Source organism: Xiphias gladius, chromosome 13 (genome assembly GCF_016859285.1).
Source record: "Xiphias gladius isolate SHS-SW01 ecotype Sanya breed wild chromosome 13, ASM1685928v1, whole genome shotgun sequence".
Lineage (NCBI taxonomy): Eukaryota > Metazoa > Chordata > Actinopteri > Istiophoriformes > Xiphiidae > Xiphias > Xiphias gladius.
The window spans coordinates 1102012-1125794 of record NC_053412.1 but is presented as its reverse complement, the minus strand read 5'-3'; the positions used below and the strand labels follow the sequence as shown (position 1 = coordinate 1125794).

The following is a 23783-nucleotide window of genomic DNA, read 5'->3' as shown; positions in this document are numbered from 1 at the left end:
AAAATGTTCTTTAAAAATTAATCGGTACAAAAATTGAACAAAATCCTGCTGCAGCTAAAGATGAAATGAAGTGAGTTCATACAACAACAGGTTGATTCCAAAATATTATACACCACCTGCACTTTAAAAAATAAACTTACACCTTGAATACATGACTCATAAGTTCATTGATTATTTCAGCCGGTAATGAGTTGGAATATGAAGTTATTGCATGCAAAGGTTTTTAAGATTAGTTTCTCATAAAGAGAGAATGCCATCAGCATTCATTCATTCATGCATCTTTCTTTTTTTGTTTTTTTTGGGAGGGGGAATCCATTCAGTTTTTTTGGGGACAGTATTTGCCTACCCGTGTATCAGGAGCACCTGCTTCGTGTCACATTGCTGCCAGATCCATTAAGCACCAAGTGGCGCTTCCTCCCTTGTTTTTTTTAATTAGTCATCATCTAATTTTGGAATTAAACTGTTTATTTGATGAAGCAAAATGGCAAAACACATTGAACAATGCCAAAGATGACGTTTAATGGTGAAAGACAGTATAGTAAGCCATAGGTGAGCTCACCTTAGCAAGGTCTGTCCATAAGGAAAGTCAGGAGAGGGAGAGGAATGAGGACAATCAAGCACAGAGCAGAAGAAAGGTTAGGATAAAGAGGTGTGCTGTTGTTATTTACAGGACTGAAAGCCTATTACTCTATACTCAGTTTCTCTATTGATAAATTTGAAAGTTAATAGTGTAGCTATTGTAGAATAAAAGTTAGTGTGGACTAGTTAGTATGAGGAATACTGTAGGCATACTGTAGTCTCTCCCGCCCTCAAAGAATCACTGGTATGTTGCTGTGCAGCTGCAGTCAGCCCATATAATTAACAGTAGCAATAGTTATACAACACCGGATACACTGCTCTGAGTATATCTGAACCTGTGTACGTATGTGGTGCTGTAGTGCACTGTACTGTTGCTTTAATGTCAGAAAGACAAACTTCTGATCATTTATTGGCGATCAGTAGACACATCAATCAAATCTCATTCTTTACCAGTTTCCCTTTTCTTGTGTCTTTTGGCTTTTTTTTTTAACTGAACTTGAGCTGAACCTCATCAGGCGCTCTTACCAAAGAACTTTCTGTCTTGATGGATTTGACGTGCAGGTAGTCCTCCACGCCTCTGGGGGATCCAGTGTCTGATATCTTGTCCTCCTTCTGGATTCTCTCTCTGGGCCCCGTATCGTTCTCGCCGTTCTCCCTGGGCGCCGGCGGCCTGGGCGGCAGGTCGCTGCGCTGCTTCTTGGTGACGTGGGCTTCGGGGCCGTGGACCGTCTTCACGTGCTTCCTGAGAGAGCTGGGATCTGTGTAACGCTTGGTACAGCCAGGGATCTTACATACATAGGGTTTCTGCAGATACAAAGAAATATACAGACAATGGACAGTTATACAGAGAATCCTTGTGTAAAGTAAAAGTTATTATTACTTGTAACCGGATGAGCTGCAGGTCCCTCATGTTGAAATAAGCTCGTGTTAGCAGCTATAATTACAAAGGGCAGATATGAGAGACACCAGTGTTTTAAAAAAAATGATCTCTGTCAAGGCTCAGCGTTTAAAGCCTTTAAGTTTAGGATTTGAAAATTTCTGACTTTGGGGTCTGAAGGGCTGAAACAGCGCATAGACCGCACCAGTGTTCAGGGGGATTGTCTACTTTTCTGCACATACAAACACTCTGTCTAACATCAAAATAAGATGATGAACAGTCACATAAAAAGTCTACACAACCGCTTTAATTTTGTGCATGCTTTCACAGGCAGCATAAAAGATTTTTATTCACAGTTGATCTGTGTACAAAATGTCTTTACATAAGTTTTAATAGACAGTAGCCTGGTTCTGGCTCTGGTTCTGAATTTTCCGATTTGTGCGATTCAAGCAGTGTCTGATGGTTTGCTCGTTAACGGCTCTTTCTACCAGCTGGAGAAGCAATCGACGAATCAGAAATCCGTAAAGAATGTGGACGTCATTTTCCTAAATAATGACAGCAGCTGTACAAGTACTTTGCAGAAATAATAATGTTAACTGTTTCTAGCAACTGAAAAAGACGTTGACGGGACAGATGGATGAGTCACTATTGATCGATTACTACCAAACAAAACACAATAACCAACTGTCAGACGACACATTGGGCTCTGGAAAGCTGTGATGGGCACTTCTGTCCTTATTTCATAGACTACACATTAATCTATAACTTAAAGAAATGGCATTGTTTTAAGATTTTTCTGTACTGTATTCAATCACAAGTAACTTATCACCGCCATTCGAGATCATAAGGAAGATCATCATAATGTTTATTGTTCGGGTATAGTTTTCATTTCATGGAGTTAGATTTGGTCTGCATACAGTTAATGTTGGCGCACAGGTGTGTGCAGGCATATCTGTGTGTGTGTGTGTGTGTGTGTGTGTGTGTGTGTCTGTCTGTCTGTGTGTGTGTGTGTGTGTGTGTGTGTGTGTGTGTGTGTGTGTGTGTGTGTGTGTGTGTGTGTGTGTGTGTGTGTGTGTGTGTGTGTGGTAATGAGAGCCTTAGTGTGTTGGGTGGGTTGTTTTAGTGACGGAGAATTCCCACTCTGCAGTCCCACTGATGGATAAGCAGCGTGGTTTCTGAAACGCTTCCAGGTTTTTCTATTCGCCGTCCGCAGGTGGTCCCACTCTGGGGGGTGGAGGGGGAAGCGGTGAGAATGACTCGCCCTAATGCATTGTGGGCCGTCGTGCTCATTACGTCCACACCTCGTTATTTACTCACAGACGTCTGCAGACATACACAGGGGGGCTAAAGCAACACACGAACGTTGTGGTCGACATCCTGTATGGAGGCAAACGTACAGACTGGAACAATCCGTCTGTGCTGCCTAAAATCTAATTATCTCTATGCAAAGGAAATTTTGGGCCACAGTTCACCGCAGACAAATCTGTGCATTTTTTCATCTTGGCTACTTCACTCAGCTCGTGTAGATTTCAGCTCTCTGAGAATTTCCTGACGGAGTCTTTTGTACCTCGTTGGAGTGCGTCCGGTTCTGGTGTTTGGCTCGATCCGAGGCGTTGGAGAAGGCTTTGTTGCATCCTTCGTGCTCGCAAACGTATGGTTTCTCACCGGTGTGTGAGCGCAGATGGGTTTTAAGATTCTCCAGACGAGAGTAGGCCTTGGAGCAGCCCTCGAACTGCAGAGGAACAGAAAATAAAACGGTCCAGTGTTAGTCTGTTTTGGCATCTGACAGGAAAAGTTTTCGACGTCTCTTTCGAACATTAATATTAATTAATATTAATGATACTAAGTAGATCACTGTCCAACCAAACCGTTATTTGAAAGTCATGTTCATTGATGATTTTTGGATACAGCCAATTAAGAAATAGGTTTATTACACCAAAAAACCACAGATAATCTGCTTAGTCTTTACCTGTTTATCTTTATATCCACATGCTTTTTTGTTAAGTAATTTATGCCAAGTTTGTGTCACAAACACGGTGACAATGTGCTCAGAACTGGTATGTTATGAATCGTTTTGACGGAGAACTCTTCAACTGTAACATGAAAAGGAGTTCAGCAAAAAATATGCACCAGTATTGATATTTTTAACATCTTGGAGTTCTTTTAATTGTTAATGACATTTTCACAAAAAACTAAATGTCAAGTTGCTGTAAGATTTTTGTATTTATACAACTGGCCATGAGTACAGGGGGAAAGAAATCTTCAATCCTTCCATCCCAAGGGTGTGTGTTTGTGTGTGTTTTACCTACAGCATCTCTGAAAAAACTGATGCGTGTGTGGGTGTACAGAAATGCATACAGTGTTTAGAGAGCGTGAGCTGCCGCTCTCCAGGGGCCCGTCAGGGCCCGTGGAGGCGCCGAGGCCATCCGTTACCCACCGTGCACTTGTGTGGTTTCTCCCCAGTGTGTCGGCGCATGTGAACCACCAGCATGTACTGAGCTTTGAAGGGCTTCTGCTCCCGCGAACAGTCCTCCCAGCGGCACACAAACTCTTTCTTCTCTCCGTGGATGTGGTCATTATTGATGTGCTGCGGGACGCACACACACACACACACACACACACGCAGAGAGAAATGAGTGGTTTTCTGGGGAGAGTTGTCCACTAAGAGGCTCTCATGTTGTTCTCAGCAAGATTTTTCTGTAGAAATCCATTTTATCAGTGTAAATCTCAAAGGAAGACTGCAGCAGAGAAAAGTGTTACAGTCCCACTAATTGGGACCGCATAGATTCTTTGTATCAGCCCAAATGAAAGTCGGGTTTAAGAGTGAAATCCAAAAAGTATCCCACAATGTAAAAACCTCACTTTTTACAAGGCGTTTTTCTTAGTAATGTCAGTTTTAATTTTCTTAAAGCAAGTGACAAAATCTGCCCCGGAAATAAGAATATTTATCCCGTTTCAAGTATCTTCTAATACTATCTATCTTTAATTTTTCTCAACTCTATTGACTTCCTTTTTTTCCTCTTGTTTCTTAAAACATTGTAACAGAGTTTTTTCACTTCTTTTATGAAAAAAGGCTCCTGCACCCTGAATACAAGCTCCAGTAAAAAGATATTCGGGTCATCTGCTGAAGACACACACTTCGTAGAAACCTCAAAGTTCTGCCTTTTTTTTTTAGGAGCATCTACATGCAGGCCTCTTTTGTTCTTGATATTATTGTTGCCTTTTTGCTAGTTCACCTAAAATACTATTGGGATCTACAGTACATAGGTTACTTTGTCAATTTCGTCAGGAAAATTAAATTTTTAGGATCTGATGATGGATAAAAATAATTTGATAGGACGGAGATCTTTTGATCATTTTTCTCTCTTCCATTTTGGTTTTTTGTTTTTGGTATAAAACATTACATACTTCAGAAATCTCCTGCTTATTAAGTCACTCTATCAACACCCCCGAAGCTGATTAGCACATTGTATCTCGTTAGTTTAATCCGTGCACAGCAACCACCCGCCCAGTATTTCTATGCAGCGTCACAGTCCGTCGTTTCTGCACAGACGGAGTGGTACCTACCCTCACAACCTCACTGACTTCAGAAAGCTGCACACAGTCACCGCACCGACTGTTGAATGAGAGGAAGTTTTTCTACCAGTCTTACATGCCCACAAGCTTGAGGAGCACCGCTATTAACAAATCGCTTTACGGCAAGAAACGCTGTTCTTCCAGAGCAAACAGAGTTAAAGCTAAAAAAAACCCCAACAAATCAGTGAAAGATCAATGGAAAATGATCTTACATGTTTATCTTTAAATGTAAGAGAAAAACAGCGGAGTTCTGCCGGGGCCAGGGAGGAAGTAGTGGAGTTTATGGGAAATGTGGTCTTAATTTGTAGAAAACAATAGCACTGTAACAATACTGCACACAATTATCTCGACCACAGTCTCATTTGTTTACAGGAATCACTTCAAAGCGTCAGAATTATGTTGACAATGAAACACTGATGTTTAAAAATGCTACACATAGCTGCTTTAAAAGCCTGTAAACAGTCGCAGAGGTGAAGTGGCGGCGAGGTGGTTTATGTGAGATTTTCTTCAGACAGAAAGAAGAATCTCAGTTTAATGAATGACGGACAGCAGCGCCCCCCCCCAACCGTCCCCCCAGACCCTCACTAATCCCCTCACCCTGCTCCCTCTTTTCTCTCTTTGCTTCAGTGGAAGTGTGGAATGCCTAAGACCCTTTTAACCAGGACTCTGCTTGTTGTGATGGGGGGAAAAAAATGAAACTGATGAGGGTTTGGCGGTTAGATCATCAAGCAGAGGACGAAATTGAAACCTCAAAACATGTATCTGCAAGAATTAAAAGGAAAAACAGAATTCAACGGCTGTTTTCTAATCAGTATCCAGGTATCTCAGCCGTCAAAAGGCAGTTGCACTGTAAAAAGAGCAGTTCTAGGTTGATCATATTTTTTAAGGGTTATTACATCTTATTGAAGAAAATTACACATTATACGAACCATCACGAAAGCTGATGCAGGAAACATTTTCTTAATGCAGAGTTATTAAGCTGTAAAACATCTAAATGCTCTACTATGTCTGTATGTGCAGTATGAGCTGTATTAACTACAGCTGTACTTACTTTAGGAAAAAGCAAACGAAAACAAAAAAAGTAGGCTCCCTAAGTGAAAGCCTGATATGGTGGTTGAACGTATTCACAGAAATGACGATGGACCTAAGACAGTCTTGCTTGTGCAGGTTGACATACTCTGAGACAGACAAGTACTGGAAATCAGAGCAGCGATATCTTGACAAGTGTCCATTTCACATCTTTTCTGACAAGTGCGCATTCGGCGTGTTTGTAGTGTGTACAGTCTCCGTAGCCACAAATTTTGGCTGGTGCGCAGCTTTCCACGCGGGGAAATGTACGCAAATTTGCAGATCCTTATGGCTTGAATTCATGTTGCATGACTACATATCACAAATGATCTAGTTTCAAGAACCGTCATCTTAAGTTTCAGAAGCTGCATTAAGCGTTTTATCTCAGTTTAAGGTCAGATCGTGTTTTGTAGAGGCCTGATTTTTATGCTAGTTAATACAGCAGATAGACGGATTCTTTTGTGTGAAATAGTTCATTTCTCCAGACGAGAGGATATTCTGCTTGTCTGTGGAAGGTCCTTTCGATATCACAGAGAAACTCCCAAACCCACACTTACATGGACAAGCTGGTCCTGCGTGTCGTACTCCTTGCTGCAGCCCTCCCAGTGGCAGTTGGTTTCATAAACAGCCTCGGCCTCCTGTTTGCAATCGTCCCGGTCCACGTCGTCCTTCAGGTCCAACAAGCTGCCGTGGTGGTTCTGCGGAGGGCCCAGATCAAACGTGAGAGAACAAATGTTAAATTGCCCCATGTTTTTCAAATATAACTGGAAAACCTGACAGTTAGTTACAGTGAATTCAAAGAAGTTCATTTTCTCATTAATTTTCCATTTTCCCCACTGATTTGCATAAACTTTTCATCCCCTAAGGGCGTGTTTGTACCAAGCACATGTGGAACAGTTTACGGCCTAAAATACAGCTGTTAGGAATCATATTCAGCTGTTTGTTCATATGTTTTACCTCCTATGAACACCAGGGACAGTAAATTACAGATTAAAGTGCACACTATTCCATCATGCTTCGCTAAAGTTAGAGAGGTTGGAACCATTTGTTTTGACAACTTCCACCACAAATACGCTCACGTGACTTCTGTTTACAACTCCTGGTTCAGTTTGTAATTAGGCAGTGTGAACCTAAACAAACCAAACACGAAAAAAATACCACAACTTGACCTTTGTGTTTCTAACAACAGAAAACGATCAGTGTGATCACAATCAAAGTCAGACTGCAGGGTTAGGACTCGGTTCCATTTAAACTGCACATTTCTGCTTTAAAACGGCCACAAAAAAAAATCTCCGGTCTAATTGTTTACTACAAAGGACTGTACTTTTTGACAGCGAGAAATAAACAGACCCGTTTGTGATGCTGTACTAATGAGGACACTGTCCCGTAAGGCCTTGTACAAACCTAAATCTAAACCTAATTCTAACCGTAAATCTAATGCGATTCTTAATCCTTTAAACGGCCCTTTTGAAGAAACGAGGACAAGACAAAATATCCTCCCATTTTAAAAAGGTTTTCTCACTTTCCAAAAATGCTCTGACTTTCAAAAAAAGTCCTCAAGGATTCCTCCTTGCCAAAACTGTCCCAGCCTTCTAAAAACACTGTCACTGTTGTTACTTTCCAAAAGAGTCTTCACCTTCCAATAATAACAAAACTTCAAAAAATGTCTGTGCACTTAAAAATGTGCTTGCTTAACCTACAAAAATGTCCTCATGTTCAAAAATATTTTGAACCCTTTCTAATAAAAGTCCTCAGTTTGCAAAAATGTCTCCATTTTATAATGTTATCCTGACTTTTTAAAAATGTCATTTCATCTTTCCAAAAATGTCATTTTTCAAGCTTTTACTATGAAAGAAATATGCTCACTCTTAAAATTCCCTGACGCTCAATGTCTTAAAACTCAGACTGTCCTCTCAGAGACATGTGTAAGACAGAAACTGACACATGGCCTGTCCCACCCGACTTCCTGTACGCCTCCACCAACACAACGACACACAAATGCCCACCCACACCCGCACCCACACACACACGCAACATGCTGACTGCAGCATGTTTGTCCCTGCCCCACGCACGCTATCTTCATCAATTCCGGCGGCCCCAAGACGACTGCGCGCACCGCCGTCCCCATGCATCAAACCCAAACCTGCCTCGCTATCGGAGAGGGGCCGCAAATTTGTCAAAAGAAAGAGAAAAAGGCTCAGCCTATATTTCATGAAAATGAAGTGCTCTGGCACAGTTTACAGTGGCGAGGGAAGGCACGGGAGAGCGGGGGAGTGAGGGGGAGAGCAGGAGCGACCAAATGAATGGATGCAAAGCTCTTATCATGTGGAGTTCTTCTTTATCTGAGACATATTTTACAAGGGGGTCAGCGGTGGCTGCGGCTCCCTGGGGCCAGCGAGTCGCGCCATAGAGCAGGACACAAACGAAACATCGAGAAAAATAAAAAACACACAGAAGCCAGTTTTCAAAACTGTCCTCAGTTTCCAAAATGTCCTCAATTTCAAAAATGTTCTGACTCTACAGAAATGTGCTCATTTTCCCCAAAAAGTCTTCACTTTACACAATGTCTTGACTCTCCAAAAAATGTCCTCAATGTCCAAAAATGTTCTGACTTTCCAAAAATGTCCCAACTTGAAAAAGATGTATTGACGTTCTAAAAAGTCCTCGCTTTATAAAACGTCTCCACATGCCAGAAATGTCCAGACTTTTTCACAGTTCCTCATTTTGAATGTGTCCATGTCTCAATTGCTACTAATTTCCCACATGACTATCTATTCATTTTGGAAAGAAAAATAAATGCTGAAAGTTTGTCCTGGTATATTTAACTGAATAAATCCTCAGCATTTTCTCAAGTGTGAAATGAAGTTACTTGCAGTACCAGACTCCCTTTAAAAAATGACAGAGTTTTGCCGCAACAGTCGTCTTCCGAAGGGACTTTTTTGGCCGTTTACTAACTTTAAGGATGCATACAGAACAGCCCCTCTGATGTATTATAAAAGGATAAGACTGATATGACAGATACTTTACTGTTACAGTGAAAGTGTCCCGTAATTAAAAAGTTACAGGTTTGATCATGAAAACATCCAAACTCTGGTGAGATTCGGAGCCTCCTTTGTATTCATTTGCTGGAAAATCTCTCTTAAAGTGGCCAGTGGGCTACTAGCTAGAAATGGGATTCGCCGCATTAATGACACTGTGAAAAACACATTTATTTCTTATACCGGTGAACAAGGAGACGACGGCCTCAGTCCCTCTGCTTCACTCTTGACCTTCGACCTTTTGGTTACCATGGGGTCGACTGTGCTGCTGACGGCTGAGTCGCCACCCGGGTTCTGAGGACAGAGAAGAAGAGAAGATTCAGTTTTCAAATTCTTAGATCTGATGGAAGAATTTGCATTAAAACATTTGAAAAAAATCTTTTTAAAAACCGAACTTCAAACGCCTGTCAAAAAGAACAAATATTCCTGCTGGACAGAGCAGACGAATGTTGTTAAAAGGACGATACTCATTTAATTTTGCGTTAAAAATGATTCGTTTCCTCACCTTCTGTTGATAACTAGACAAATGGAGGTGATGTAACGTTAGCCGTTTCTGAACCGATTTCCGTTTTTCGTATATTCATCGAACCTATGTAAACCTTGAACTATATTTAAAGCATTAAATGAGATTTAATGCTTCTCTAAAACGTTCACTATAGGTTCCAATATGTGAAAGTCTGTGGCTGCTAATATTAAAATGAAATTTTCAAAATTTTCTTTCTCCAAAGTTAAAATGTGGAATGAGCTTTTCATTTTCAAACTGGCTCACAGTTTTCAACCATAACTTGGAAATAAAACTGGAAAACTGGACTTTTGCATTATGGCAGGTTTATTCTTTGGAGTAAACTGGAATTTATTTGTCGGGTGTCACGGTGGCTTAAGGGCTGTGACGGTTGGTTCCAGTCCAGTTATGAACCTTTCCCGTATCTCATCCCCTCCAAAGTAATTATGCATGTTCACGCGTGAGAACGAAATTCAAACGAAAAATCTTTCAACTTCAGTCTTAAAGTTGTCAGACATCATGCACAATTTAGTATAGCAGCCACAGGCTTCCATATGGAGGACAAATTTTTTTTTGCATGTTTTGATTTTTTTTTTTTTAATACACATCACATTGCTGCTGCACCTCTCTCCATTTGGTTTGGATATTATGACAGAAAGAGAAAGGATGAAAATAAGATGCACCGTCACAGAACTCACACCAAATCAAACAGAAAAAAAAATTCAAAGTTATAAACAAATTATAAGACAAGTGATAAGCTCACACTTCCGAATGACTCAGAATCAGTTATTTGGAAAATCAACTCAACGAAATGTCTCCACCTCCCTTTGCCCTCGTTGACCTTTCACACACATCTATAATTTCAGTCAAGAGATCTAACAACAAGCTGACAGGATAATAGTAAAACCAACTTGTTACTGTGTGGGTGGAGGGAAATGATGGGTCTCCCTCCAAACTGTCTCCCCCACCGAGTGTTTACCTCCGAAGGGGACTCTGCACACACACACACTGCACACGGTGCGTGTGCCGAGGTCGATACCACAGATCATAACACCAGTAAACAGTGACCCAGCAGAGGGGAGTGATATCACTAACTTTAAAAGGCAGCGATGGCAAACAAAATCCACTGCGAGAACAAACAGTTGGAAAGTAGAGCAGCAAAATTCAGGGTTTGGCTAAGTAGTTGTTTCAGCAGCTGCCAACGTGAAATACCTGGAGAACAAAAAGGGGAATTTCCTTCAGCCAAAATCCACAGAGGAATCATGTGAACAATGGGAGGACTGAATCATCCTGAGAGCGTAAAATTCACAAACCCTAATTATCTTCGGGTTCGAACATTAAACCAAAAATGTTCCAGCAACAAGAGCAGTAGCTGCTCGTAAGACATCTATAATCAAGACTCCAGTGTTCTGCAAAAAAAATTCCCAAAAATGTTATTTTCTCGAAAGGGGAGCGGGGAACTCCAGTGCAGTAAGAAATTTTCAACTTGTTTCCGGTAGAAATCCACTTGAAACCCAACTAGAAATGGCTGCGTCTTGAAACGAGAAAAGAATAAATCAGGTACTGCACTACACTTTGAAATCTCATAATAAATTATATCAAATCAACTATTAGCGTTAAGTGTAATTAGAAACATTTGTCAGTTTCGAGTAGATCTACTTTAAATGAAATAGTTATGACATTTAGAACCATTTCAGAACTTACGTGATCAGTAATCACGAGTTCAGTCTTGCATCTTATCGATGAGTTCACTAAATGTTGAGCCGATAAGAAAGTCTAGTTCATATAGGATCAGACTGACATTATTTCACTAGAGAGGAAATAAGCGTAAATGGACAATCGGACCAAATGAGCAGGTAAAATGTACGTGTATAACATACTTTAATGAATAGGACAAGTTAACAGCCGTAAAAATCCTATTTCGGACAAACTCAAAGGAAAAAGTTTTTTCAATTTTTTTATTTTTACAGTGTTGTATCAAGAAAAATGAAACTTGGTTTTTACAAAAGTTGATTTTGAGAAAAATTTGATTTGCATTGGAAACAGGCTGAAATATTCTTTCTACAGTGCCTTCCTTTTTGCACTTGTTCTAAGAAAATGCGGTTATTGACAGAAATAACGCCAGAATATGGAGACTTCTTTCGCTGAATGTCTTCAGTTTTATAAAGTCTCTTCATGTTGACTTTTCATCCACTCACAGCAGAATGAGTCTCTGTAGAAACTCAGAAACTAGAACTGAGCTGATTCCTTAAACTGAGAGTTTTTAGGCTTTAACTCAGACCACCGTCGCAAAACATGTTGGCCTTCGAACAGAAAACAAGTTGGCGCCATTTGACCTATTTGACCTTATTTATTGATTATAATTACTCTTATTTTAGCACAAGAATAGGATTTAAAAAAAGAGCAGCAATTGACATGTGTGTGTTTACCTTGGATGTCAGGTCACTGTTGTGGGCAGAGGCGGTCAGGGAGGAGAGGCCGAGGCCCGGCTGGCGGCTGGAGAAGGTGGGCGGAGGCTGGATGAGGGGTGGAGTGTGTCCGAAGGCGCTGAGCCCCCGCTGCTGGGAGAGGAGCTGCTGGTAGGCCATGGGGTTGATGGGGTGAGGGAAGGGGAAGGACGGGCTGTGAGGAGCGAAAAAGAAGCTAACGTGACGACGAGATTCCCATTGGTCCCGAATGGTTTTACTGCTTTTCTTGGGATTAAATGAGGAAGCTAAGGGGGGAAAAGGGAGGAATAATGGAAACGAGGGGGCGGTTAAGGAAAAAGGGAAGTACAGCAGGAAAGGAGAAAGAACAAGCAGCTAAGGAAGGAAAATGAGGATGTAGCAAGGAAAACAAGGAGATAGGAAAGGAAATTACAAGTCAGGGAAAGAAAGGAGGAAGTATGAAAGGAACGGGAATTTAGAAAAAAATGAGGAGGCACAGAAGCAAAAAGGCAAGTGGAGGAGGAAAGAAAGACAGGAGGCATGGAAGGAAAGAAGTTGGAATGGAAGGAGCAAAACAAGGAGGTAGTGAAGGAAAAAGGTGTTTGGGAAACAAATTAGGAGGTAGAAAAGGATAGAAGGAGGAAGGGAATGTAAAAGAAAAGAAGATAAAGAAAGGCGGTGGCATGGAAGCAAAGTAGGAGTTATGGGGAAAGAAGGGGTTAAGAAAGGAAACTGGGTATTCCGGGGAAGGAAATGGGAAGTTGGGAAATAAGGAAAAGCAAAGGGAGAGGGAGAACGAAGGGTGAGAAATAGAAACAGAGGGACGGAGGTAGGGAAGGCCAAGAAAAGTGAAAACATGATGCAAGGAAGGAGAAAAAGGAGGAGGTGAAGAAAGTAGTGGGTGGACAGTACACAATTGAGGAGAGGAGGTAGGAAAGGAAAGGAGGAGGCAGGGAGCGCAACCTATTCTCTTCAGCGAGTCAGGTGAGACAAACGTGCACTCGTCACTGACACCTGCTCTGGACTGAATCCGTTCACTCTGATGAAGCAAAGCTGACACAAAGCGGCAGGTGTCGGCTGTTTCTGCTCAAAGACAGAGCGGGATTCCCCGAGTACATTTTTTAAACTACGGCGGGAAACGCAGCAACTCAGAGAACACGGTCTCACATTCAGTGTGAGTACACAGACACCAGCGTGTCCCAGTGGGGTGAGATTGTGTCACCTGATTCCAACAGAAATCAGTTTTGTAAAGATTGTGTCATTTTCCTTGAGTATGACAGCAGCGTCCTGCCTTTCCCTCTGTTCTATTTCCATTTCCTTTCAGAAATTTGTAGAGCCCTAAATATGAGACCAAACGACGTGTCGAGACCAATATGTCTTACAGTGTGTCCACTTCGACTGTGTCTTCGGGTGAGTTACCTGAGTCCTCCGACCGACAGGTGTCCGTAGGAGCTGCTGGCGGCCGAGCTGGAGCGCGAGTTGTTGATGTAGGCCACCAGTGAGTTCGGCGAGGTGCGGATCATCGTCTGGAGGTCGATGCTGGCGTCTGACAGCGGCGAGATGGACAGGGCCCGCTTCCTGCTCAGCCTGGGCGTCAGTCTGGGGCTGGAGAACCGAGACACTGTGGACACACAGGTGGGTCAACAGGTCATTTTATTCATCACACTGTGGACGATGGTTTGAACTCCTGACAACGTAAGGGTAGCGTGCTCATCGCTCGTTTCCGAATTTCACTTCTTGTCAGTCAAGAGGTGTTGGCAGGATTGTTTCTCATCTCTGTTTTTGACTTTTTTTGGTTTTGTTTCTGCAAGAGTCAGAGTTTCAGTCTTAAACTGCTCAGTTAAAAGTTTCAGTTGTTTTTGTGAGCAGCCAAACAAACACTTTTCCATTCTTTTTTTTAATTTTTTTTTTTTTTCACGGTGGCTTGAACACAGAGATTTACAATGATTCATTTCCAGATATGTGTCCATCAAAGAGACGGTAGATGTTAAAAGCTTTAACGAGCTCGACTGTAAGTGTTTTAAGTCAGATTTACTCTTATGAAAATGTTCCAGATGAATACCCACATGAGTCTTGGATGAAAAGTCAGGGGATCACGAGAGTTATTGCATTTTGTGCAAACCTTCAAACCGTGAAGGTTGACAGAGTAGAAGCAATAGCAATATTAGAAAGTTGCAGTCGATTAAAACACAAAAAAAATAAGATTGTTATTAAAACCAAAATGTAAAACACAGACATTAGTTCCTAACAAAGCTAGACATCATAACTTTGGTAATCTAAAATATAATCGAAATCAAAGAATTTGTCAGAATGAGTATTTTCCAGTCTGTAGCAAATTTAACAGCAGTCCATCTAATAGTTGTCAAAGTATTTCACTCTGAAATCAAAAATGTTGACCTGCTTGTTGCACTAGAGGGAAACTCGAGGAAAGTTTGGAAAAAGCTGGTAAACAGACCGAGAGTCAAGAGTAGTTTGTCAAATATCCACTGTTTTTTTTTTCTGGACCTTAGCAGCGGACTGACTGATAAGACACTGACGTCCCTAAAAATGTTAAGGAGAAATATAACTGTACTGTTTTATAAAACCAAAAAAAGGTTGAAGATGTTTGAGGTTGATTTGTATGATTTGAAAACGCTCCACACGTCTCCAGATACCCGGTTTTAATGTGACAGAGGTGATAAATGCTGCGCAGCGCTGATCCAAAGACACCCTCCGCTCACCTGTGAGACGTTAAATACGCTCAATCTAAAAGAATGATTCCTGGAATCTAAACGGTCACCCCTCCCCTCGGCACTTCGTTGCCTTCTTGGTATCGTCGTTGGTAGCATCGCTCGCTCGTGCCATTTCAGGATCGAGGCGTTAAAGCGTCGAGGAGGGACAGAGCTCGCTTCGCTCCAGCCGGGACCGGCGTGATTGATGCCACCGCGGCCTCCCCGCGACACTCAAACCCCACGGACACAGAACAACCCTATCAATAAGTGCTCGAGATTGATTCGCAGCTAATACAGTAAACAATTTGTTCGCAGTGATGGAAACTGAGTCTGGCAGAGGATATGATTAAATAAACTAAAGTCCCGTGGAAGTATGGTTTGGCACAAACAGCAGCAGGAAATCCACTGAAAGAAAAGTCTTCCAGAGAAAGCAACCTGCAGCTGGTTGAAATTTGTCCCAGTGACATAAATTTTAAACAGAAGAAAGGTTGAGAGGTTTATTTTTAGTAGAGGAATTTGATTATAAAGTCATTTCCATCTTTTTATTTGAGTCCTGAAAATCTAACTAGTCTTTTAAATGCGTGGGGAGAAAAAAAAAATTCAGTCTTCCTCTAATAGAATTCAATTGCTTTCAGTAATTTTATGTTGTGAGTCAGTATTTTGCAAGTTTGGTTACAGAAGAAAAGGAAACCTGCAACTGTGTAGAATACTTCCTTCGTTTGTAAACAAGTATATTGGTCTAACAAATGATACATCAGGGTGAAAACCGAGGAGCATTTTTTTAAAGAAAAGACGTATGATTGTTGTGACTGCTGATTTTGATTTGCATCATTTTTTTTTTCCTTTTTTACAATCCTATGAAAAGTCATAGTCCTTAATGTATTAAGGTCTGTTAAATATACGGTTCCAGCAGTTATTGGTTCGTTTAGCTTGGCATTAAGACTGGAAACAGGGAAAAGAGAGTGGAAACAAATCTCTCTCTCTCTCTCTCTAAAATAACCAAAGTGTAACAACTTTAACTTGTGGTTTTATGAGGGGTTATGTGCCCGACTATTTATTATAGAAGCTGCAATGTTTTGTCATCTGTCAAGTAGAAAACTCAAGTTTGATTCTGGAAAAAATGAAATGATTCCATATTTTATAATTGTCTTTGAAGTAGCTTCTTCCTTGCAGATGTGCCCTTGAGCAAGACACTGCGGTAGACTCCCCCATGCTACCTTTTTGTCATTACGTTTAATAACCTGAGTCTTTGGTCCAAAAATGTGTCTGAATGAAAGCCAGCGGAGCTGTGCGCCTGACATCTGCCCACATGTGGCGACCCCATTAAGATTCAGACATAACTAATCAATCTTCCCACAATAATTCCCCGTAATTACTTCAGATAAACATCACACAGTCTGGGTTGTACTTCACAGTGTTAAATGAGGGCAATTTACAGAGAATTGATTTCAACTGCGAGGAAATGTATGCAGAGCCATTTGATCGATCCTCAGCTCTGAAATGTAAATTCAGACAAGGACTTAAAATTTAAACTCTTCTACGAGCAGTGGAACTAAACAGCTTAATGGCTCTAAACTTCCTGTCTGTTTATGTTGTTGCATTTGAGTTCTCGAATTTTTTCAGCTCTACGAAGCATTCAGGGACAGCATCTGAATTACAGAAGCCTGTGATAGGGTGTACTCCCCCCCTTTATACTTCAGATATGCTAATAAGGATAACATTAGTTAGGTATCGGTAAAGATGGTATTATAGCTGCCAATTCCATGCTTGGTATTTCTGGCACCCACAGGGAAATTATAATGTGTGTTGACCATATCAGCAGACAGTCGTATCCAGTGAAGAGGAGTACAGGACTGGAAAACATTGAGTTTTAACGTTTCAAAATGGTCTCGCTTCATTTTTGGCCTGACTGGGCTTTGGGGAATGGAGATTTACCAGGACCAGTGTAACTTTCACACTGGCGCTGTTGTGCTGACCAAAAACACATCCCCTCCACTCTACCCTCTTGAAAAAATGATCACTGATTACAATGTGAAAATGACACAGGTACAAACCGTAGTGACTTGACCGCTCACCAGCAACACCAGTCAGTCTACGCCTGTGACAGCTGTATAAGAGTGAGGGCTGCGTCTTTAATCTGTTGAATCATTACAAACTGAGTCTCATCTCAAAATGATCTAAATATAAAACTAACTGGGATGAAAACAGAGAGGGCTACAGCCCCTGTATAAATGTCTGTAAATGTGCTTTGTCACCTGTGGTGTAATAGCCTCTAATGTTTCCACCCAGTTTGTGAGCGCGCGCGTGTGTGTGTGTGTGGCCTGGCTGGACATGTTTCTTGACACCCTAACTTACTGACCTAATATATGACGATGTGACAGTGTCAGGCTGAATGTCCAGATCAAGGTTTCCTTGGAGTAAAACAAAATAACTTTTGCGCGTAGCAGGCACGTTACCTCGGCTAGAAACGTTTGCTGAGTTGCCGGTTAGGTCTGCAAATCACCCAAAGTAATGCCAAATGAAAAGATTGGCCCTTTCTTTCAAATAAATATTCCACTGTACGCCAGTTGGTGGCAGTAATGTGCTAAAAAAAGGGAAAGAAGAAGCAAAAAATGGCTTAGCAAAAGTTTTTTATGGGGAAATGTGTGCGTTCAACGTGTTTGTTAGGTCTCGAGGATACATACCTGTCTTTTGTTTTAATAAAAAAAAAAAAAATTCCCAGGGTACATCCTGAGAGAACTTGCACCCACTCAGTCTTTAAAGGCTCCTCCAGGCTGCCACCCTCTACATTACCTACCTCTGACCATCTCAACTGATCACTTTACAAAGAAAGTTTGGGGGAAACCACATCTGGCGTGGATCAAACCTTCACTTCCTGTCACAGAGTCTCAGGAACCCAACTGGTCCGACGTTCGGCTTATTCCTACAACAGCGAGAAGCTCGGTGTGTAATCTCCCCGACCGATTAATTCTGCTGTGTTTGCTTTCACTGCCGTCCCTAATGACAGGGGGCTAAAAGTATGTCCTCCAGTACAAATCTCCGACATATTTTATCTGTTTAGAAATTGGTGCTTTGAGACTTGAGGAGGGGAGACGTCTTTATCCCGGAACATATGGAATTTGAATAACGATACGAGAAACCCACAGAAGAGAAAAACATCAACGCTTGTTTCTCCAGGGATGTCTCAGCTCAGGAGGTTTATTACCCAAGATGTTACCGTTTGTGGGGCTGTTGCCATGGGATGCTAATTTGGACATTTAACCAACTGAAGCTGAGATGTAACTCAGGTTAACGATGGTGGCGGGGGGGTGGTGGTGGTGGTGTTGGGGGTCTTGGTGGGAGGGTGAGGGGGCTAGGTGTGAGTTGTTTTTTTTTTGTGTTATCGATGATCGGATGAAGCCGTTCAGGACTGGCAGTCGTATTCATCTCTGTTACTTCCTCCCACCTCTGGGGAGATGTGTTTATTAATGTGCCACTTCCCCTGATAAATGGACCAGTGGAAATGCCTGGGTAGACCCCTCCACCCCCCACCCCCACCACTGTAATTTATATCAGCAGCCGCCGCTGGGGGGGCTGGATTGGAGTGTGTGTGTGTGTGTGTGTGTGTGGCTCTTGTTGCCACTGTGATCTGTATGTAACTTAAGTGTTAGGAACCAGACGGTTGCATGTTCAAACGATGCCAGAGCTGCCGGGAAAAATAGGCTTTTAAAGGGACATACGGTTGTTTTCGTGTTTTTTATGCGGTCGCATAAACTTTGAATGACCGACAACCGTTTTCCAAAGCATTTACTGCAACAACGGCACCATAATTATTTCTAAGGCAAACTTCCCTCAGCACCAAAACTTGGAAAGTTGAAAAATTCTCACTTGTTTATTACTTATCGGTAATTTAAGCTTATAAACTTTATAGTTTTGAACCTTGACCTTCAGATTTTGGATTCAGCTACTTGTGGAACATAAAGTGTGCCAAATTTAGTAGTCTACACCTGTAATGACAACGTGCCAGATACGGATTTGTTAGACATTTTCGAAACTTTCAACCAATCTGCGCTCAGTTTCATTATCGCGCAGTGATAAAGCAACAAAAGTAAAGACGGTCAAGAAAGGAGATGACTGGAACGGAAACCAATGGCTGCCTGTCGATTTCCTGACTATCAAAGCTACAACAGCACTTGTTTCGGCCTATGACCTTCATTAGGGTCATCCTAGTTGTGCCAGAACTCCCACTTTGTACAAATTTGTAAAATACTACATCATGTTTTGGAAATTGGTTCGCTGTAATGTTAGACATGTATGGTTGTTGTTGTTGTAGTAGTTGGGCTAAAAGCTGCCAAAACACTGTTACTGCCGCTTTAAAACAAAGCTGCTTTCATCGCTGCATCTGTTGAATCTGTAGGATCTATGGTGTAGTAATTCAGGCTGAAAAAGACGAGTTCAGTGGACCTCACCTGACTGTAAAGGTTTAACGATGCTTCACACAGTGACTGACTGACATAGTGCCTGAGAGAGAGAGCTGGATGTGGGTTTGTGGTACGCAACACATTGACAATATTTTGGAAAACGGGTGAAATCAAAGGAAAAGACGGCGCCTGTCCAAAATATCAGTCGTGTGTTTGACTTTTTATAATTTGAGTTTTTCCGTGTAGTTTTGTCAAAGATGCAAACATCAGTAGCCTTCCTTCCTCTTCTTTGGATGTATAAGGATGAAATATTAGTTCTTAGCTTGTTCCACAGTTTCAAATAACCAAACACACACTGAACTTGGCAGGTACAGGGATTTTTACTGCTCACTCTCTGCCCCTCTCACAGCCATATCCAAGAGTTTCAGTGAATAACTTAACAATGACATTTTGGCGAGACATAGCCAAACGTGCTTTCCGTTTGTTTTGGCCTCAGCGCCTGTACAGTGTTTGGGACGGCTGGAAACGAAGTTATGACAGCTTTAGTGAGGCCAGCTTCACGCTGTTGGCAGCCCGCCGTCGCTTTCAGCAGCACAAGTTTGGCCTCCGACACCACAACACAGCAGGCTCATTCACAACCCCGAGCTCTGTCTGCTGAACCTGCAGGGAAGGGTTTAACCCTGACTGCCTGGTTGTTCAGCCACTGAGCTCTGCATGCATGTCGTCCGTGGTTGGATATCAACCTTTCCACTGACCCCGATAGTTAGTGCACTGCCGAAACTCACCAAATATGTTGAGTGATAGCCAGTCTGATTCTTGAAATATAAAGTTGGTTTTTATCTTCTTGAGGGAGGTGAAAGTTTCCCAGTTCAGATGTTCTTCCCTCGTTTTGTTTAGAAGCAAAAATGCAGCTCAACATTTTAGTTGGATCTTTCCTTGCAAAGTCTCGTTTTGAGGCAGACATGCAATTTTCTCTTGAAAGTTTGCATCAGAACTAGTCAGTTGTAAAACGTCAGTAAGCTTCACACAAAACCAAACTGGGTCATACGACATCTGATCACGTTTAAGGCTGCATGAAAAAACGCAGCTCACTCATTCATTTGAAGGAGCCAGTCAGTCGACACAGTGGGGTGCCAACACGGAGTGGATTTCGTGCAAGTTCCAGCGAAGAAGGGGAGCATAGTTGAGCAGCACAGGCTGTAGAAATATTGGATTTAAATCTTACTTTGCCTTGAGCAAACATTTTATTGTTCTGGGCTCGCAATAGACATCTGTGGGGTCATGAAAGTAACTTTGAACATACTGTACAACCCACCGGATAGCAGGTTAAAAATAATGGTTTGCAGGTTTGCAGAGGAAACGCTGTGCGACCAAATCGCACAGTAACGGCAGAGGGCTGCGGATGAACACTTTACGCAAGGAGCACTAACGGATGAGCACCAAAATGGCTAGAAATATCCCTGAAGGACAGAAAGGAAGTGTCACTTTATCAGAAGAGCAGAGAAGGCAGGTATTAAGACGAGAAGTGAGGCTGGAATGTAGTATCAGACGCTCGAACAGATGACGTTACACTCTCTGGTGTTCATCATCAGGAGTTCCCCTCCACCATCAGTCTCCCTCGCAGACATGGCTACCCTTTTAAGGTGCCGAGCAAAGCGACAGATCAAAGTAGGCATTCATTACATTAAATATACCTGCTGCGACCTAATGTGCCCGCGATGGCGTACACTGGAAATGTCACAGCGGCACAATAAGTCCTCAATGTTTATGGAAAAGTGCTGGCGGAGGCTCGGCAGGGAGAAATATTGTGCAGCGCGCGGCCGGTACATGAAGGCCCTCGGCCGTTTGAAGTTGTTTGACATGAAAAATGTATACAATGCTTTTTTTATTCATACGCCTCTCCTGTGATCTTTGTTTCATCATCCACCTGGACTCGACGCTCTGATAGGAATTTAATTCTCCTCAATCAGTGTCAAAGCAGCTCATTCAATAGAACAGGGTGGGCTGCTGGGAAGGGAGACCCTCCTTTACCCGCACAACCTGGGTACAAGCTCCCGTGTTAGCTTCGTTTAAAAACAGTGGAACTGTCCTTTACTGGTGCGTCTGCATGACAGACTGTCCTGACATTCACCATCAGGTACCAGAAGGGGGAGTCTTACACCTTTCTTTTAAATGTTTTATTTATTTCTACACCTAAGTAAAAATGTTTTTTCAGTTTTTTTTTGTGGTCTGGTTGCTCTGAAATGCCACTTAAAGAGTGGCAAAGCTATCAAAGTGTATTCTGGCAGGTTAATCGAAGAAAGAAAAGAAAATTATTGTTAGTTGCAACTCTCCTTTTGACATTTTTGCTGTCATCAAAACACATGAAAACTTAATTTTAGATTCACAATGGTGACTGAGCCTCCGTTGAAAATACTGCAATGTATATATACCTATATCTGCAGTTTTCCGAACTGAGTGTCTGTGGCGACATTCCAGGAAAAACATGCTGTATTAAGTTACTGCTGATGCAAAACCGAACATGCAGCTTCACATTAAAAGCATTTAACTGGTGAAACCGGACTTGACTTATTCTGAAGTAGTCACAGAAGACACAGTATGTTGTTTGGTGAGCTCGGCACTTACCGCAATCGTTCGTCTCAAAATAAGACAACGGTCGTTCTGGTCACTTCTGGACAGTGGATCGGTCTGACATATTTCAGGGACTAATGGAAGGAGAAGGAGCGGCCACGCTGAGCTGTTAAGATGAAGAGCTGCAGGCGACAGGCCGCACACCTCCAACTTCGCAGCCAGGTAACCAGCTCCTGTCACTGTGCCCTGCTGCTCATAGACTCAGGCCGTGCGCGGCGTAAAATCAGATCGCGGCTGCTCACAGGATGATGAAGGACCGATTGTTGCCTGACTTCTTTATCAAAACCACAATAGTTTGTTTTGCTGCCAGCAGAATTCTGGGACCCGCAGTATTAAACCGCATCTGCCGTTACCACCAGTAACTACGGGTGTCGCCAAATCAACCAGGACTGAGATCCTCCAGGTCGCCACTTTAAGTCAGAATTCTCATTAGGCAACCTCTGAAAAATCTAATGGCGATCTGATTTCACAGCTGCATTGTTCTATATAAAGCACAGCAATACTTTTAACTCAGGCTGAAAAAATTAGTCAATGGACGGAAAACTCCCTTGCAATGATTTTCAATGAATCGTTAAAATTTTCCTTTAAACAGAAATACCAAAAATTTGTTCGGACCTCTTAACTATTAAGATGTCCAGTTTTAGTTTTTCTCCTATGATTATAAATTTTATTTTTGATATTTTGAACTGCTGGTCGTGGTAGCCGACACTGGGTTTGTCAGAGCTTGCTTGATGAAAACAGCTGAACCTGAACTGAACCAGACAGTAAATCTACAGCAAGACCAAAACTTGGAACCTGTTCCAGACTTACTCACCGTCGATGGGGGTGATGTAGTCAGACAAGTGGGCCCCTGCGGTTGCCCCGGCCCCTTGCATGAGGAGCTCGCCGTAGGGGCTCCGGTGGCTGGCCATCAGGTGGTAATACTCTGCCGGACTGGCCCCGGGAGGAGGAGGAGGAAGTCCAAACAGCCCGCGGTCTTTCAAATGCTCATGGGCAACTGTAGGAGGGGGGAGAGGGGGGAGAAGGTGAGCAAGGGAAGAGGGAAGAGGAAGGAGAGATTTACGAAGAGCGGAAGTGAAATAGGACAAGGGAAGGAATAAAGCGAGGATAGAAGGATGCAGTGATGGAGTGAATGACTAAAGGGAAGAGGGAGAAAAGGGGGAGAGGGGTTGAATTCCTGGTGCGTCTCGCCTCACGCTGAGGAGATCTTTGAATGGAACGAGGGGCTGGCTAGGCAGGGTCGCTGATGTGCAATGGCCCATGTAGGTGCTCCCAACCCCCACCCCACTGTTTCCGCAGTCTCATAAGGAAAACAGTCAGACACTAGAATTTTTTGTTTCACTGTCTCTTCACCAAAGACGCTGGAGTATAAATATTTCTCTAAACGAAATATTTGGACCAAAGACTCAAGTTACTGAAGGTTCTCTTTCCTCCTTAATAATGAAATATCTACGTCGTTGTTGCCTATTTACCAATTTTATCCCTACATTTGGCAGGATTAAGTTTTTAGCAAGTCTTTGGCCAGATATTGGCTCCGGTCTTCACTCACTGATTGGACGGTTCTTACAGAAATGATCCATTGGAGTTTAGCGGTCTGCGGCCTGTTTCAGGGATTCTGCCCCCCCCCCGCCCTTGTCTCCTAAGTGATGTTTCAGATGACATTAGGGATCGGGACGTAAAAAAGACCAGACGTCATGCTCGTGCTGACTTCATAGCTGAAGTAGCTGCCCTTACTTATCGCCTACAGGATCATATTTCCACACTAAAAATTTCTGAATGATGAGGAAAGAGGTACATAAAGGCCAGAGCATTTTTCTTAATGAAATGAAACGCTTTGGGGACTCTGACAGAGAGAAGAGAAAGGACCGCAGGATTAAAAAAGAAACACGAAAAGGAGAAATTTGTGAAACTCAAAAAACCAAAACTCCAGGTGATGGTGGGACGGTATCCCATCTTGCCTGTCAGATGTTGTGAA

At 42.4% G+C, this 23783-nt stretch overlaps 1 protein-coding gene across 1 annotated transcript in view; it reads right to left on the bottom strand.

Moving 5' to 3' along the window:
* The window catches only part of LOC120798130 (zinc finger protein GLI2-like), an 88400-nt gene that overhangs the window by 5046 nt on the left and 59571 nt on the right, over positions 1–23783 (bottom strand). The window contains exons 5-12 of the mRNA XM_040142188.1: positions 22623–22805; positions 13486–13687; positions 12070–12262; positions 9322–9432; positions 6658–6798; positions 3894–4043; positions 3024–3188; positions 1105–1383 (exon numbers count right to left, since the gene is read on the bottom strand). Of these exons, the coding sequence (XP_039998122.1) occupies positions 1105–1383; positions 3024–3188; positions 3894–4043; positions 6658–6798; positions 9322–9432; positions 12070–12262; positions 13486–13687; positions 22623–22805 (1424 nt within the window). The remainder of the gene's footprint in view (positions 1–1104; positions 1384–3023; positions 3189–3893; positions 4044–6657; positions 6799–9321; positions 9433–12069; positions 12263–13485; positions 13688–22622; positions 22806–23783) is intronic.